The sequence below is a fragment of the Mesocricetus auratus genome, unplaced genomic scaffold (genome assembly GCF_017639785.1).
Source record: "Mesocricetus auratus isolate SY011 unplaced genomic scaffold, BCM_Maur_2.0 Super-Scaffold_100004, whole genome shotgun sequence".
NCBI classification, from domain to species: Eukaryota; Metazoa; Chordata; class Mammalia; order Rodentia; family Cricetidae; genus Mesocricetus; species Mesocricetus auratus.
Genome location: NW_024429189.1, coordinates 82,284,353 through 82,303,973, shown reverse-complemented (window position 1 = coordinate 82,303,973; position 19,621 = coordinate 82,284,353). Strand labels below are relative to the sequence as shown.

The 19,621-nt window shown below is 39.4% G+C and overlaps 1 protein-coding gene across 5 annotated transcripts in view; it reads right to left on the bottom strand.

The window, feature by feature from the left end:
- The window catches only part of Cdin1 (CDAN1 interacting nuclease 1), a 212,623-nt gene that overhangs the window by 156,035 nt on the left and 36,967 nt on the right, over nucleotides 1-19,621 (bottom strand). For all 5 annotated transcript variants that reach the window (XM_021231048.2, XM_040746016.1, XM_021231052.2 and 2 more), the window contains exons 2-3: nucleotides 2,254-2,299; nucleotides 1,295-1,359 (exon numbers count right to left, since the gene is read on the bottom strand). In XM_021231048.2, coding sequence (XP_021086707.1) covers nucleotides 1,295-1,359; nucleotides 2,254-2,299 — 111 coding nt within the window. The remainder of the gene's footprint in view (nucleotides 1-1,294; nucleotides 1,360-2,253; nucleotides 2,300-19,621) is intronic.

The window sequence follows — 19,621 nt, the reverse complement described above, 5'->3', positions numbered from 1 at the left end:
AAGGTATCTCTGACTTTCCTTAAACTGTACAAAGACTTGTATAGAGAAGAATTCTATACACAGTGTATGGGGGGGTCATCTACACATTGTAAACATCTTTAACTACACAAGACAAAAAGGATCTTTTATCACGTGTCAGAGTGAATGGCTTTCTAAAAGAAAATCCAATTTCAATAGCTTCTCTAAACCTCAATTCTCTTTTTAAATTTTTAGAAACTTTATTGTTCAAATACTTGGAAATAGATAAAGAAATACCACACACCCAAATTAGCCAGACCCCAAAATCTGTACAGTTTGATGACCTATCAGATACCAACTCACTCTGTCACAATGTTTCTCATCTACAAATCTGGTAGAGAGAAAAGAATACTTACTCAACTGTTGAAAGGGGGCAAATTAATACAGTCAATGTGGAAATCAATTTGGATATTTCTCAAAACTTTTCAAACAGAACCACCATATGACTCACCTCTTTAACTCCTGGGTCCAGACCCAGAAGCTCCAGACACTACCATAGGGATATCTGAACCCCTTGTATACTACTGCTCTATTCACTATAGCAAGCAAAATGAACCAACCTAGTTGTCCATCAACAGTAGAATGACAACAAAAATTAGGTATGTCATCATTACCATTTATTGTTATTTATTCAGACATCAAAATGAAGATAACGAATGTCAGAATTAAGAAAATCAGAACTACTTTGAATGTTCTGTTCATCTTAGAATAATAAAGCTGAAATTTAAATATTCTCTGAACACTATGCTGTTGAACACTCAACATTTTCTTCAAAAACAGAGAAGTCCTCATTAAAAGATGATAGTTGTATAAAGTGCTTATTTGATGAAGGTCTTCCTTAAATACCTAAAATGGCTAACCCAGCGAATAGGGGGCAAAATACTATATTACATTTCAATTTCTTTTTTTCAGCTTGCTGATCTGAATAAGAAATGAATGAAAACGTGCTGATATACATGTGGGACATATGCATATGTCAATGTATACATCGATACAAGATGTGACTTATATCACATTTCAAGTAGCCAAGTAAGATTCAGTAATAACTGAATTCATCTCATATAGGACATGCGTACACACCTAAATTGATATTGTTACCATATTCTTCATGCATGCCAAAGAAAGCTCTTAAAAACTTACTGCTAAATACACCAAAAGTTTTCAATAACAGTCTTAAAATTGTATAGAAAGTCAATTTAATGATCCAATTTATTCATAATAATTGCCACAATTAATAGGTACTGTGATACCCTCTAGTGGGGCAGGCAGGTCATACCTCTGGTAATAACTTTCAATCGCTTCTGGAGTGTGATGTTTGGCATGTGTTCTTTTAATATGTTTCTGAAACAAAACACACACAAAAAAATCTTAATATTGTGTCACATATCAGGTTCAAGAACAGCAAAGACATATTTCTTCATCCCAGCGGCAAGCATACGGGGCAAATGGGTAATGGCTTGGGGACTAGAGTGGGGGGTAGTAGCAGGATTTCCTTTACTGGTACTACATCTATGCATTTTAATCTCCTGCTTGGCTGGAATGTCTTCAGACTGTACCACAAGTACAGTATATATGTAAAAGCCACCAGGGTCATAATAATTGAATCTAAATAAGTTTGCTTAGGGCTGCAGAGGGCAAAGAAAGACTTGTTCCCTCTTTCAACCTTTGTATTAATTTTCCCTCGATTCAATTCCATCTAAGTCCTCTGCACTCGGGTTTTACAATCCAATTGCCATATTTAACCAGGAAGAACATTGCTTAAAAACAACTTATTTGAAAACTACAAAAAGTAATTCCATAGAGACTTGCCACTTGACTGACACCTGTCATCTCATGATAAATGACTCCATTTTCTGCCTCTCTTGCCTTCTGCCACTCCAGCAGTGGTCATTTATCATCATCTCTGTCAGCAATGGGAAGCAGCACTGACAGTGCAAGTCAGCAAACATTTAGCACATGGAGCCACGCAACACAGGGAAATTATTATTGTCAGAATAATAATGGTTTAGCATAATTTATTACAGGTCCACCAAATAAGCAAAGGCTAGATGTTATTAGACAGATGGATGGGTAGGCTTGGCAGGCCTCCACTGAGACGCAGGCGGCGCTTGATGTGGAAAGGGGAACATCCTCCAACCCAATCAGAGAGCTGGCAGTTCAATTACAAAGAAATAAAGGGACATTCATCATTCAATTAGGCACCTGTCAACCCTCACAAAGGAGAAAACTTCTAACCTGGTACTCCTGGGAGAAGATGCTCAGCAGAGTGGCCTGCGATTGACTGGAACAAATAAAAGAAGGACAAAGTTAATTACTGGAGTGCACAGCAAAGAAAGAAAAGAGAAAGGACCTTCAAAGGTAGGCCCGCTGCCCTGTAATCCAACAGAACACGAAAACAAGTGTGGAGAAGTTGTTCCAGATGAGAACCTCACACAAAGGCTTCCTGCTGCGAGGTCAAGGAGAGAGGAAGAGAAGATGGGGAGAAAGAACCGGTCCTGATGCAGGAAGCATAGTATTGGGATTCTCGGCAACCTCAGGATGGCTGCATCATATCTGTAGTATAAAACAGGGTTTCTACTACAAAAGACAAGAAAAAGGTTTCTTGCCACAAACAAATGAGCTACTCTTGGAAACAGTAGGGAGCATACTTCACTGAGTGACAGCATTCCCAGGTTTATCTTGTTGGCTGTCCCAGTTTCGTTGGGGAAACCCTGGTCTTTATCAGAGGTTGGTAACACAGAGGCCAAGGGAACATTCTCACCTACTGGCAAGCTCTGAAAACAGAAGGGAAGGCAGCAGGAAGTGGCTGTCTGCAAAAGGCTTCACTCCCAAAGACTACAGTTCACCAGGATGTCACACCACCAACCACCCAGTAGTTAAGGGACCTGGTGGGAAAACCTTCTGAAACAGGGAGTTTGCTCCTGCAATTGTCCCTTTTAGAGATGGAACAAAATGTTTCTTTTTCCAAATGCCACCGGCATCTACTGCTGCCTTCCGATTGCCCTTGGTGGATAGATACATCCACCATTGAAAATGACTAGTTCTGATATAGTCTTCTAGTAAATGCAAACTAGAGAGACTGCACTTTAAATAATTTGACTTTCACGGTATGCCAACACTCTGTGAACATTATTTTTTATTTGTTTATGAATAAAACCTCCCAAGTGTATCAGCAATTCAGAGAGTTTGATATAAAAGATCTCCATATTTGCCTGCTCCCAGCCAGTGCCTGCAGCTTCTGGAAACCATCATGGGTTTGGTGTCTGACCCTCTCTACCAGGACCAAATTATATAAGGAGGTTTAAAACAAAAACAAAAAAACAAGCAAAGCCCCACAGAGTCAGCAAGATGGCTTGGTGACTAAAGGTACTGACAACCTGAATTCAATTCCTAGGACTCACATGGGAAAGAAAGCCCTGCAAGTTGTCCTCTGGTCTCCACGTGTGTCATGGCACGCATGCACCCATACATGTATGCATACATTCATATTCAACATGAATACATATAAAAATAATTTTAATAACATAATCCTAGTACTTTGGAAACTGAGGCAGGAGGATTGTTTCAAGTTTGACGTCTATATAGCAAGTAGCAGACCAGTCTGGGCTACAGATCGAAACTTTATCTTGGGGGAGGGGGACCAGGAAGAGAAAGAAAGACAGAAAAGAGAAACAGAGGCAGATTGGGGATGTGGATTCTTAATTAAAGAACTTCTTCAATATGTCAAAGAGTACTGAGTAATGACAGAAACAATTATAAATTCATTATCCATTTTTTTCAATTTCCTTTTGAAGTTGGAAGCCATCTTTTAAAAAACTAATTATGTGTATGTTTATGTATGTTTGGCTTGCTTGAACTTAGCATGCAAATCACATGCCTTGGCAGGGGTTACTGATACAAGCTTCTGAAAAAGATGTCAAAATGAAGGTCCAATATGTATAAACTACTTTAAAAAGTAAAATGTGTCATATCTATGTACGATTAAGAGACCTCTCATCACAGTACAAAATAGATTGATGTTATTAAGCATTTTGCAGTACACAGAAGGTACACGTCTAGGTTTCAAAAAGTATGGTAGAAGCACTGGCTGGAAAGACAAAAGATGCCAGCACTTGGGATGTAGAGGCAGGCAGATCTCTGAGTTTGAGGTCAGCCGGTCTACAGAGTGAGTTCCAGGATGGCCAGGAGTACATCCAGAAACTCTGTCTAAAAAAAAAAAAGAAAGAAAGAAAGTAAAATGAATAAACAGTTCCAAGTGAGTCTGGTCAGGACTTAAGAGTACTGTAGGATGAGATCATGTATTTAGCTAGAGAATATCTTTAGACTGTTCAGTTCTGTTCAGCTAAAACCATGGACAGAGACTAATGGAATAACTAAGTTTCTCTGTGAAAAGGAAGCTAGAAGAGTCCCACCCACAAACACTGTAGGGGAAAAAAAAGGCTGACTAAACCCAAAACCAGAACACAACTTGTGTTATACCAACAAGGAAGACTGGCTCCCAGAATGCTTTGGTTTTACTCAACAAAATAAAGCTGCAGAAAAATAAAGGATCTCTGCTAAATAATTTGCTGGTCAAGCCTCTATTATAGTATGTGTTGATCTACCAAAGCAAGGACCTAAACAAGTGCCCCATGATGAAAACCAGAAAAGGAGCCTTGGTGCAACCAAAGCACAGATACCAGTCAGTGTCTTCTGCACTTTCTTCGGGTGATGATGCTGAGAGGGGATAAGGCCAGCAGTCACAGAATTGTGAAGGTATAGCATCAAATTGTGTAGTGGACTACTGGCCAGTCACTTGGTAGCAGAAAGGGATGGGCAGGTGGTGAAGAATTCACTCTGTAGGCCAGAGTAAGAGTGACAGCTTATGGAGTACCCTGCAAGAGGGCAAATCGTGGGGCAGTGACTAGAACACCTCCTGCAGCAAAAGGCAAAGGGCTATGGAACCTCCATCAATTGGAGCCTCCAAGTATTTTTATATTTCAAACATGTTTCTCCACAGGCAGTTTCCCACATGTAATTCACACCATGGGATGAGTAAAGTCCAGGCAGTCTCATGTCCTGTTCTGGGAACTCAACTCACTATCCTCCACTACCCTCCAACCTCACCTACCATACTAACATCCTTATTGTAAGGATGAAGAAATGTAGGAAGAAACATTAGTTTAAAACACACAACTAAGCATCTAGATAAAGTGGTGAATAAACATTCACATCCATTTCCAGAACCTAAATTCTTAATTCCCATGATACTTGTGCCTTCCTAACAGTTCTGAGAAAAGCTAATACCTATGCTCAAGCATTTATGAGGTTGTATTATACTACAAACCACCTTGAAAGGTGGAACATGTTGCTTTTTTGATAGAAAATTGAAGCCACAAGAGGCCAAATGTTTTGACCAAATTAAATGGTTTTAGATAATCTTCCCTTCTTAAAAATCAAATTGCAGTTTTCCTTTAATTAGCTGCATGAAATAGACTTTTCTTTTTGTGTTGAAAGATAAAGGAACTATTGATGTCAGGAAACAGTCCGGGTAAGAAGACTGTTAAGTACTTTCCATTATCCTCTCTACAGCTAAGGTACATATTAACTACCACTACTGCCTCGGGTGTTTCTATCAGACTTCACATGTCTTTTACTCAAATATTATTTCCATCTCATACATTAACATCTCAAGTATCAATGATGAAAACACTTTCTAAGGTGTTAATCTTATAAAACAATATTTAATGAAGAGTTTCTCACTTACAAAGAGCATATTCTGTAAAATCCAGATTCCACTGCCGACAGCCATCTAGTCTACAGCCTGCCTGTGTTTTCATTCTGTGCCCAAAGAATATGGATTTGGGTGTTACTATACATAAATGGAATGTCTAAAAATGTTGAGTGGTATACATATTTTTGTAATATTCTTTTATCAAAAATAAACACATTTATCCATTCCACTAGAATTATTCTCTTTAAATTATGGTGAATAAAATTTAAAAAAAAACATGGACTAAATGTACAGCATAAAAAATTAACATTTTTAAAAGATGGAAGAAAACCATGTAACTATTTGGGTCATTACCTTCTGCACCCCCCCCCCAATCCCACTCGGAGGGACTCCTAGGCAATCATTACCCTTCCCAGTTAAGGAATGAGTCTTCTGATCTTTCTTTGATTTCCTTTAGTTTTAGTATGACAAGTATGTACTCTAGAAGTTAGTGCTGCCTATTGGTTGACATTATAAGAAATGTCTTATGCAATCACATCTTTTTGTTGTGGTACCTGCCTCCTCATCTACCATGTCCATAAGCTTGATTTATACACATTAGATATAGGTACAGCTCACTGCTTACAGTTCACATTTACTCTTGGGATGATGCATGTTTATGGTCCCATCCCAAAGCATAAGATATTCCTAAGTGTTTACCACATCTTTCCTAGGCCTGTTCTTTAACTTCTGTCTAACAGTCCTAAAATGCCACCAAAAGTACTGCTTGGGACATAACTAGCCTGCCCCTGACCAAAGGGTAACTGAACTAGAATTTAAGAATTTCAAGGGTAGTCCCCACCCAAAAAAATGTTATCTCCAAAAACTAAAACTCCTACCTAAGTAACCTCTAGAAACATAGAATAATGATGGAATAGACAAAACTGATTAGTAATAATGGCAAAATCAATACTCAGGAAAAAAAACTCAGTTTGCTAAATACTAGAATTAGAGGGACATGAATTGAGCTACTATACAGAGTCCTAAGGCAGAGCGTTCTGCATTTATTTTCAAATAAGAAAGAACAGACTCTCAACACATTCTTAAGAGCAGAAAATGGAGAACTCACACTGGCAGATTATCAACATGAACAAATCCTAAAAACAAACAAAACAGTAGTTATCAAGAAAAGCGGGTTATAGAATACATCTGCATTTTACATAAGCTATTCAAAGTATAAAGCCACAAAATAGAACCATTTCTTTTTCATGGACATCTCTGGATGTGGTACAAGAAATGGTGTGAGACTGGCAGCAGTCAGCTCAGCCATGGCTACCTCACATAAGGCGGAGAGGGAAGAATTGCAGGTGTCAATCATACCCGTAACTATCCATCATTTTTCAAAACACAAACAAAAAAATCTGATGGGGAAAGGTAATGCAGAAAGAGATACAATGTTTCCTTTCTACGAAAGAAAAAAGTATCTAGAGCAAACAGGGAGATGAAGAGGCTCCTTATATTATTTCTAGACATTTGTGTCTCAAGATACATTTCATAATAAAACGAAATAGCAAACTCTGGTAAAGAACTGAAGACTTGTTAGATAAATTGATTTCCAGGATTCTCTCTGCTCTAAGGCCTCCTATTCTAAATGTCCCAACTAATTACAGTCTTCGTATCCATACCTCTTACCTTCCTAATTAAATTTAAGTATTAACTTTCAGAACAAGCTATAACATAAATCAGATAAAGATTAGGAAGCCTAGGTGATGGGCACTTAATTATACCAGCCAGTCCAGACTCCTGGTCATTCTTCTGAGAAATTCTGATAACTTAACAAATTATATAAATAATAAATCCATAGGAAATGTTTACCAGCCATCTTTTTAAATTTAAACTTTTCTCCCTGCAATGGTATCTTTAATAAATCATACTAAACTATACTATGAGAAGCTCTGAATTAAACTTGCAGTCATTTTATTACAAAAGAAAAGGTTAACATACTGTGGGACCTGATGGTGACCTGTACGTGACGATACAATTTCCCTTACTGGATAAAATTCAACTTTCTTCTAGTTCTTTCTCTCCCCTGGCTATTCCTCACCTAATTCCAAGTGTGTTTCTGCTTTCCTAATACATAACTGTCTTCCTTTCAAACTATCATGCATCTCTCCTCCGCCCCCGAGTACCGGGATTCTAGGGAACACAACCATGTCTGGCTGTTTATCACTTCTTTCCCATCAATACGTCTTCGGTCTAACAGGCCTTTGGGCCCACAAATCCCATTAAGCCTCTAGCTCACAGCAATCTGACTTCTGTCCCACCCTCAATGGAAGCAAAAGTCACAGACTTCTTAATCACTAAATCTCAAAGCCAGCCACTTACTTACTTTTGAGTAGCTGTGACCAAAGCACTTAAGAAAACAACCTAAGGAGGAGATGACTTAGGCTCGGGGCTTCTGAAGGCTTGCTCTGTGGTTGCTTGGCCCTTGTGCTTGGGCAGAATATGAGAGCACTGGGAACGGCTAGGGAGAAGGTGCTTCACTTCACAGAGGCTTACCCTACTGACCTACTGCCAACACCTGGTCCCATCTCCCTAGGTTTCCAAGCCTTCTACAAGAGCCACCAGTAAGGGACCAAGCATTCAACAAACGATTTCATGGGGAATTTCATAATCAAAGCTCAATATAGCATTCTGCTACTGGAGTTCTCTGAAATGTGTGCTCCATTGACTGTCCTTCGTTTCCAAAGAAATCTTTCTTCCTCTGGAGTCCAGGTTTAACTGTCCTTCTACCTTTCATTCCCTGGCTGTTTGTTTTCCTTCCTGGGTTTTCCAGTGAGTTCTCTTCAGCCTCTTCCTCTTTCACCCTACATGTTAATCCAGCTGACAGGGCATCCAGTTGTGTTCCCAACAACTACTTCCACAGCTCCAAATGGATGAACAGACCCAAAAATGTACAGGGGGTTTAGAGCAATCTTCATCTTAATTATGGTGTCTAATAGGGATTTGCCCCTATTTGCTTACAGACATCTCTCAATCAAATTAACCATGCCCTTCCTTTCCCACAAACACCCTTTCAGTCCCACCTCCCACATATATTTGCTTCATAAATGCAGAAACATGAGCTAGGAATGCCTGGGTCATTGCAGACTCATGCTTCTCCCTCAGGCCGGGACATCTTACCACTTCTTGAGTTGAAAAGAAAAGAAAAGGAAAGGAAAGGAAAGGAAAGGAAAGGAAAGGAAAGGAAAGGAAAGGAAAGGAAAGGAAAGGAAAGGAAAGGAAAGGAAAGGAAAGGAAAGGAAAGGAAAGGAAAGGAAAGGAAAGGAAAGGAAAGGAAAGGAAAGGAAAGGAAAGGAAAGGAAAGGAAAGGAAAGAGGAAAGGAAAGGAAAGGAAAGGAAAGGAAAGGAAAGGAAAGGAAAGGAAAGGAAAGGAAAGGAAAGGAAGGAAAAGGAAAAGAAAGGTTGTCTCATAGTGGCCCACTCTTCTACATGACTGAGTCACTTCCCTTGCCTCCTGGCACAGTCTCCAACTTGCCACCAACATTCTTCAGCGACAATTTGCTTATACTCTCTCAGCTTCAAAAGCGTACAGGATGATACTCGAACCTACAAGTTGGGTACTTGAGGACTCACGTGGCCCAACCTTCTTCCTACCTTCTAACAGCTCTGGACAGCTTTCAACCCCTGTGCAGCAGCTTAGATGCCACATAGCTCTAAATTGCTATGCTTGTTCTAGAGCCCACAATGCTCATCCCTCTCTAATCTCCTTGGATAACTTCTACTCTGGGCCTTACAACAGAATGTAGGACATGCTTACATGTCATGCTATCACTATCTACTCAAGTCATTTGTGTTAAAGTGTATTTCTGGAGAGAAGATGGGACATTTTCACACGAAGGGCAACCTTTTCTCTTTCTAGAGGTGAAGTAATTTGGCCAAGGACACATAAAGCATTAATTTTTATATAAATTTTATTTAAATTAGAAACAATCTTTTTACATATCAATCCCAGTTCTCTCTCCCTCCTATCCTCCCATTCCCCCCACCAAACCCCCATCTCCCATCCACTCTCCAAGGAGGGTGAGGCCTTCCATGAGGCATCATCAAAATCTGTCAAGTCATTTGGGGCAGGCCCTAGGCCCTCCCCTGTGTATTTAGGCTAAGAGAGTATCCCTCAATGGGAAATGGACTCCCGAAGTCTGTTCGTGCACCAGGGATACATCCTTGTTCCACTGCCAGAGGCCCCATAGACTGTCCAGTGCTCCTAGCTGACACCCACATTCAGGGGAGCATATCAGGTGAGTCAAAAAAAATCTAAGTTGCATCACACATGTAACTTAATGGTGTAATACTTTATGATGTCATGGTAGCAGACAGGAAAATGGGAATATGATGAAATTTCAATACAGTTCAATAATGTAAGTAATTTTAATATACATATGTCAAAATACATAAATTACATTGTAAATACAAATAAGGAAGACCATACTGGAATATAACTTGTATCAACAACTGTCCTCAAACCCCACATTCACATTTGTTGCCTTCACAAGCAACTCTTTCTTAATGACTAAAACTTCTCCTTGTATCAATGACTAGAGCTTTCAGCTAGCACTATGCTGAAGGTTCTAAACTTCTGTGACAAACTGTCACATATTCAAATTGATATGTCAGGATTTGTAGGGCTTTATATGTTGAGTATGGTTATAGATTTTATGGTGGAATAATTTTGTGCCTTAGAAAGGTATGGTTTTTATCATATACTGTCATTCAATGGCTTATGGTTTTATAAAAAAAAATTCCTCTCCTATAATATGAATCAGTGGACTTGCTTTACAGGCAACTTTGTTGTAATAGTCTATTCTATAGGTGAAGGGAACTCATATTGTAAGTCATAAATATTCACATTATGAGAAAATATATATTTATATAGGAATGAGGGATAACATAGTCAAAGAATATGAACTTTTATCACCCTTCCTATTCTTATTTAGTGAAAATGCATGGACCTAATTTTAAAATACGCAAAGAGCTTGAATAGACACATCTCCCAGCAGACACAAAAGCTTGATCGATGCATTAGAGAAAGCAAACTAAACCCACTATAAGGACTAACCCACACTGGCTAAAGTGACTATAATGAAAAACCACAGACATTAACAAGTGTTGGCAAGGATGTAGGGAAAGAAGAACCTCATACAAGGAGAGCAGGTTGACAGTAGTGCATATTTTTAGAAAACTTTGTTGGTCCTTTAAAATATTAAACACAGAATAGGGCTAGTGAAATGACTCAGCAAGTTTAAAAAAAAAGTGCTTAGCTACGCAAGCTGGATGACCTGAGTTGATCCCTAGAACCCACAGCAGAAACAACTCCTGGAAACTATTCCCTGACCTCTATGTGCAACAGCACTCATACATACAGACAATCTCTCTCTGTCTCTGTCTCTGTCTCTGTCTCTGTCTCTGTCTCTCTCTCTCTCTCTCTCTCTGTCTCTGTGTGTGTGTGTGTGTCTCTCTCTCTCACACACACACACTAATAGTAGCAAAAACAATAATTTTAAAACATTAAACAGTTACAATATGACTCAGCAATGAAATTCCTTGAGATATGTCAAGAATTGAAAATATGTCCTCACCAAACCCCCATAAAGTGCTTAGGCAGCACTATTCACGACTGACACAGGGCAGACACAACACACATGCCTCTCAGTTGATGTTGGATAACTGAAATGTGGTACATTTATATTCTAGAATATTATCTGGTAGGAAATTAAGCACTGATCTATATTCTGACACAGACAACCTTATAAACATTATACAGTCAAACAAACAAGCAGACAACTTCTGATCACAAAGGCCAGGCCAGATTTACAGGATTCCATTTACATGGACTGTCCAGGATAAGAAAACCCACAGGAACCGAAAGTACATTAGTGGTTGCCAAGGCTGTTTGCAGGAGACAGAGGGTATTTGCTAATGTGTATGAGGTTTCTTTTTAGAAAGAAAATGCTCTAAAATTAGGTCGTGGTGAGGGCTACTTGACTTCATGAATATACAAAACTAGTGAATTAATCGTGTGCTGTTTTAGAATGGTGAAGTTTATACTACATATCTAAAGAAAACAGAGATTAAAAACTCGTATGAGGTGGCAGTATGGGTGAGGGAAAGATGCCCTTTCCCCCTCCACCTCTTACCACCTGTGACAGGTGAAAGGACTGGCCCTGGGGTCAGGAGAGTGAAAGAACTAGCTCTGCCCCCTCAGCAGCTGCAACACACAGGACAGCTGACACCCTCCCCCCTCACCACCACCACTGTATAACCCCTGCAGCAGTGGGGAGAGAGGGCAAAACAGCAGAACTGGCCCTGGTGATGTGAGTCTAAGTGGGTCAGTGGGCTAGATCCAGGGGCCTGAGAACAGGAAAACAGGCCCCACCCCTTGCTGCAGGCTGCATTGCTTGAGCTAGCTAGCTGCAGTGCTGGAGAGCTCGCCCTGGGAGTGACCAAGAAGGAAAGATGGTGGGTTGAGCAACTCAGCTACTACACAGGCCCAGAACCAGGGCTATGAGGTGGCCTACCCCAATGTCCATTGCAACTACGAACTGCTGGAGCAAGTGAAGGAAACAAACCTACAGTTCCAAAACTGCAGGCTCTTCACAACAGGATATACAGTGAGAGGAGCCCCAGAGAGAGCCCATTATTGATGGTGTAGCAAACTTCAGAAGCCTCAAACCAGACCAAACAATGACTCACAGCAATGAACACAAGTACCGATGAATGGACTAAAGGATAAACTGTGTGATTCAACGAGCCATACTACAGCTTCCACAATGAGATTCTTCTCCCTTTTTTTTTTAAATTTTGTTTTGTTTTGTTGGGGGGCATTGCCGGGAGGTTACATGGATACAGGACAGAAGCAAGGGGGATGGGGTGATAAGTGGAATTGGGATGCATGATGTAAAATCCACAGGAAATCAATAAGTTAAGAAAAAAAATGAGTATGAAATCAAAAAAATTTTTTATTCTTCCCCCTGTGGTAGTTCCAATAATATGAATTATCCCTATCTCCCAATATAAACACACAATTTTAATATGATCTCACAATCCAGAAAGTCATTATCTTTCCAGGGTATGTATAATTTTTCCCTGACTTAGGACAGTTTTTCAGTTCCTAAGAATGAAACTTTCCTAGATTCTGGCACACACCCTATATGTTCCACAAACACTAAACAGTAAGGCACATCAGAAATTACACCAGGACTGGAGTTCTGCTCAATGGTAAGCACATGTCACAGGTGAGGCCCTGGCTCACCCCCAGCGTCATAGGAAGGACGAAGAATTTTTGAGGGGACACTGCCTTTATTCCGAAGGCATTTAAAACCTAAATAGGAAAGTCAATATTCCTTGGTCTTTGTTTCATGATCTGTATATATGGCTTCCTTAAAATTTATTTCTACCTTGAAATCTTATGACTAGTAGTTCTCTGAGAGTTAGATTGGTTGCAGTTCTCTTTGTAATATTTTTGTTTTGCTTTGTTTTGAAGCAAGGTCACTCTATGTAACCCAAGGTGGCCTCAAATTCATACCTGCCGCGTCAGTCTCCAGAGTCCTGAATTACAAGCGTGCCGCAGCGTGCCTCACACCTTGATCTCTCAGTCCCGGGGTTCGACTGCAGCTTAATCAGAAAACTGTGCTATGTCCTAATACCAACTAGTGTCAGGCTGAAATTGGACTTTCTGTGCAGATCTAGCTTAGAAGTTGTGTTCTAGACAAAGAACCAGAGCCATTAAATTGTTTATTAAGATTTCTAGTAATTATACTAATTTAGTTCATAAGGTAAAATTAGCTCCCATCATCCAGCACTGATTATAAAGTACCACTTCCACTAGGACAACATAATTACTTCATAGATATAATGCCACAATAACATCACTGCTAAGATATGAGAATCCCACAGGTAACCTTATTCTTCTAATATAAGAATAAACCCAGATAATAAAAGATCAACTAGATAGTCACCTGAATATCATATATATATACATATATATATGGATATGTTCATAAATAAATAAGACATTAGTCCAATTCACAATTCCAAAACAAGTATTGAGTTTTGTGTTGTTTGGGTGGGTTCATTTGTTTAAGGCAGGATGTCATGCAGATCAGGCTTTGAACACACTAGAGGATGGATGGCCTTTGCTCCTGCTCCCCCTGCCTCCATTTCCTAGGTACTGGGATCGCAGGCAGTGTATCATTGTGCCTACTTTACAGTGCTGGGGATGAGGTTCAGAGCTACACACATGTTAGGCAAGCACTCTACTGACTGAACCATGCCCAGAGCCCTCAAGCACTGATTTTCCTTTTAGGGGCTCTCTGCCTCGAAGTATGCTATCCCAGGAAATGATCCGAGCATGTTTGATGACATGTATAAAGTTCCTACTCCCTCACCATTTTCTCTTGCTGCAAACTGAATCATGACTTTAGTTCACAAGGCTTTTATCACACGGCCTAATATTAAATAAAACAGAGTTGATCAGATTCTTAATGAGACTATGGCTTCGGAAAGGCATTTGCAAATAATGTCTCCTAAAATACAAAGTAAGATACTAGGAACAATTTTCTCAGTGGCTTTGGAGACTGTCCTGGAACTAACTCTTGTAGACCAGACTGGTCTTGAACTCACAGCAATCCACCTGCCTCTGCCTCTCAAGTGCTGGAATTAAAGGTGATCGCCACCATCTCTGACTTAAGTTTTAACCTTTTTTTTTAAAGATTTATTCATTTATCTTCTTGTATATGAGTACTCTATCTGCATGTCAGATGAGGGCATCAGATCCCACTCTTGTGAGCCACCATTTGGGTGCTGGGAATTGAACTTAGGACCTCTGGAAGAACAGTCAGTACTCTTAACCACTGAGCCATCTCTCCAGCCCCAGTTTTAACTTTTATTAGTGACAAAAATTGCTTCTCTACTAATGTTCAGCAAATTCAGTAGGTAATTCATGATATGATTGTCATTAGTTTGTGGCCCATCACATGCTTTCACCTTTCATCTTTACTTAGACAGAGCTCTTGAATCTAAACATGGTACCAAAAAGTCTTGTTAGTTTTCTAGACATTAACATTAATATTCAGTGCTAAAAGATAAACTAATTCCAGTCTTCTACACCTGTTTTTCTAAACACAGTTGCCTTAAAATACAAACAACAAAGTCCTGAAGTGAATCAATTTCACTTTCTCAACATTATTGTTTTTGAGAGAGAGAGAGACAGAGAGAGAGAGAGAGAGAGAGAGAGAGAGAGAGAGAGAGAGAGAGAGAGAGAGAGAGAGAGAGAGTGTGTGTTTATGATGTTGGAAATCAAACCCACAGCCTTCAGGTGACAGGCGAGCATGTTACTACTGAGCTACACCTCCAGTCCTTGTACTTTAATCTCATACAAAAAAATGGAAAAAATAAAATATAAACAAACAAAATTCTATAATCAAACACTGGTTTTTCTTGTGGCTGCTCTGAAAAAATGAATACCAACTTGACAGAAATTCATTCCCATAGTTCAGGGTGCCAAAAGTCTAAAATTAACATTACTATCCCAAAATTGATTTTCTGGACAAGAATCTACTCCCTGTCTTGTTCAGCTGCTGGTGGCTACCAGTATTCCTTAACTAGTGGTTGCATCATGAAAATCTTCCTGAGAAACATCTTCAGGTCTCTCTGTTCCATCATCATGTTGGCGTCTATGTATGTTGGTGGTAAACTTCCTCCATCTCTCTTTCCCAAGGACATATTCCTTCCATATAGGGCCCACCTAATACAATAATTCAGGACAGTTTCCTTTCACTAAAACCCTTCAGTTAATGACATCAGCAAAGAGCCTAAATCTCTATGACATTAGTAGATTCCATAGTTTAAAACCTCACATGTTTAAGGGGACTGGTTTTTAGCCTACCATTATCTACCCTCTGATCCCAGAGATTCCCATCTGTCCCACATATAAAATACATTCATCCCAATCCAATGTCCCACAAAGTCTCAACCCACTATGGCATTAAATCAGTCCAACATCTATCAAATTCTAAATTCCTCAACTCTTATCAAAAGCAAGTGTGATATGACTCTGGACACAATCCATTCTGACATGCTCCTACCTTTCAGAGCCCTTTACACAATTGTGTGGCACTTTTCTACACTAAAAGCAGCACACAGGGAAAGAACAAGAGCAAATGCCTTCACACAAAAGAATGGCAGTCTGCAGTAATGCATACAACAGCATGGCTAAGTCTCAAATGAACAATTAGAAGAAGCCAAACACAAAATGCTCATTCTGCAGAATTCACTTTTTATGGCATAGAGTTCCTAGGTGATGGGAACTGGGGAACAGAAAGGGACAAAAGGTGGTTTTAGGGAATATTTTGGCCTATTGGTACTACTATAACAGAATAACCCAGGACTTGGAAATTTGTAAAATACATAAATCTACTTTTCACAGTTCTAGAGGTGGGAAACCCAGGATGGAGGAATTCAAGTGAGAGCTGCTTTCTGGGTCTGAGATGGTACCTTGTACTTGCGCCCTCCAGAAGAACAGCACAGTGTCCTCACGGCAAAAGAAGCAAGAACATGAACACACTCCCTCAGGATCCCCTTCTTTATTTCATTTTTAAACATGTGCATGTCCAAAAGAGGGCCAAGGACACCTTGGAGCCTGAGATACAGGTAGTTATGAGCCATCTGATTTAGGTGTCTAGGAATGAAACTCAGTCTTCTGCAAGATGAGCCATCTCTGCAGCCCCTTCACTTTAATAAGGCCCTGACTCACCCATGAAGGCCCTGCCTTCCTCATGTGATGATCCCCTAAAGGCACAACCTCTTTATACTACCACAGTGATCATTACATTTTGATGGGAGATGTATGTCATTCTGTAAATATGTATCTTATTAGTTGTTGAATAAAGCACTGTTGGCCAATAGGGAAGCAAAATAGATGGGACTAGGAGTCTAGGAGGATTCTGGGAAGTGTAGTGAACTAAGCAGTCACCATGACTCCAAGGAAGAACAGACGTGGCAGGAATGTGTCCTAGCAAAGATAAGTTATTATAAAATATATATGAGTAATTATTGGTTAATAATCAAGTCAGACCTAGCCAATAAGAAACCAAGCAAATGACCAACAGCTTATAATTAATATAGTGTCTTGTGTGTTATTTGGGGACTGCAACTGTGGCAGGGCCAAGGCAGCTGGTGGGGGGTGGGACACCAAAGCAGCTGTCGAGGAAGACTATTACAACATTTTAGCACACAAATTTTAGGAGACACATTCAGATCACAGCAAGGAGAAAGATGTATTCTATATTTAGTGATGCTTATGGTGACACAGCAGCTATGTTTATCAAAACTCTCCAAAACATGCATAAAAGGGTTATTTTAACTACATGCAAATCAATAAAAAATTTAGTTTAAATTTTTCAAATACTTTTAATTGTCGTATTTTTCCTTAATCACTATGAATTCAAGCTAGCCTGATACAACTCATATTACATGCATATGTAATTTGCATAATAAATAATTTATTATTATATGAATCATTTACACATGTAATTTTGACATACCATATACACATAACCTATAAAAACAGGGGCTGGAGAAATGGCTGAGTTGTATACATACTGCTCTTCCACTCAAATGTAGGCCCCAGCAACTACTTAAGGGGGCTCACAGCTGGTAATTCAAACTCAACAAAACCCAATATGTTCTTCTGGACTTTGCTGATACATATTTGTGTGCACACACATATGGGTGCATACACACACAGAAGTAAATAACATTAAATACATATATATGTATATATACTTTTGTAGAACTCATTTTAAATAAAATTATATTAGAATCTGATTTAAAATGCACAAATACAACTTTTTAAAGATAAAAATAATAGTAAATATTAAAGGAAAACATTTTTAAAAATCAACGGCAACACTTACATAAGAAAATGGGACAGGATTCCAGTCATGGCCACAGATGAACCCAAAGAGTCACCCCACTGGCTACCCTCAACTCTCCTCAAAGTATTAACAGGTGTATAGACAGATTGTACCCATGTTAAAGCCATAATCCGTAATGTTATGGCACCTTCAGATGAGGCCCTTGGGAGATAACCAGGCTTTAATGAAGTCACAAACTAGGAAAACATGATGGAATAATAGCTATATAAGAAAAAGGGGCTGGGGGAATCCAGGCATACTCAAAAGAAGACATGGGGAGAAGGGAACCATCCACAAGGCAGGAAGAGGGCCCTCACCATAACTGGATCACCCTTGTACCCAGTCCTCAGAATCCTAGCCTCTGAACTTGTAAGAAACTATGTTTCTATGATTCCAATTATTCAGTCTAATTGATTTCACTGGAACAGGCAAAGAAGACTAAGATGACAACAACATTATACAATAAGCCACACTGTGAGGATGGGTGATTAATCACTGACTCTGTCAATATTTTCAGATGGTTAACTAATTCTTCAAGTTCTAGAGCTGCATTAGGCTGTCTCTTAAGTTTAAATCAGAATCTATGTTCACAAAAGACCAATCTGAGCCCCCATCATCTTTGTTCCATACACTGGGTTTCATTAATGCATCTGGTTTTATTCCATGGTGCCTCCTCACTTTCATCTTATTGTCTAACAGTCCCCAGGTTTGCTTACATTTCAGATGCCTTAAGTGCACCCTTCCTCTCAACAGAACTCATCCATTTATGAAATTCTTTCAAGAATCCTAGTCATCAGGTCAACTCTATTATCATGAGGGGAAGAAGCCCAGAGGTGAGTAATTGTGTGTCCACAACACTGTCGATTCATGCATAAAGGCCAGTTTCTTTCCAATCTTTTTACAGAAGGTCAAAGTAGTTCAAAACCACTTAATACTTTCCTTCCTCTTTTTGTGTACAGTATGTATATTTCTCTCCTAACCTGTCTTAATTTAACAGATTATACAGACCTCATATAAAACTGGTAAAGATGGCTGGCCAGTTTTCATAATTGTTATAATTTATAAAAATTGTAGATATAGCCACCACTATCATCTTTACTATTTTCATCCCAAATGAATTCTGGGTTTTGTTTGTTTGTTTGCTTTTTAATTGATTTGTTTTTTTGTATTTTGTTTTGTTCCAGACAGAGTTTTCTCTGTACAGTCCTGGTTGTCCTGGAACTATTCTGTAGACAAGGCTGGCCTAAGACTCAGAGATCCACCTACCTCTTTCTGCCAGGTGCTGAGATTAAGGGTGTGCACCACCACCACCTGGCAAAATTCTGTCATTTTAACCTGATGGTATTAACAATCTTGAAGTCTTTTATTAGGCTCTCTTCCCAGTCTAACCCCAATTGACCATGCTCATGATTTCCACTTAACAGGGAAATACAGCAATGAACATAAAAGCACCTTTCAGCACTTGCAGGGCTTCTAAACAGCCTCCACAGTATTCTTAGGAGATCAGGCAAAGCATCTGAAACCTCAACAGATGCCGTGTTCTCCCTGCTACATTAACTTGAGAGAAGCGCAGATTTTCAATCTCCTCTAAAAACATCACCATGATATGGACTATAATTATTCCACAACCACGCACTTTAATAATAAATGCTGGCAATGGTAAAACAACAAATGGAATGTCTTCAAATGCATTAAGTCTTTCCCTTATGAAACAAAATTTTAAATCATACCACAGGCCTTTTATTCTTGACTCACAATCAGATCCTCTTGGCAGTTACTCCCAGCACTTATACTGACTCCCGTAGGTCCATCTTAACACTGCTGGAAATGCTTTCCCTATTTTCCCACGTCTTCAGGACACCAAAGGATGAGTAGGGATGGAATTCAGTCATCAAGACTGCACTACACAGACTTTGCTCAATGTTAACTTTGTTAG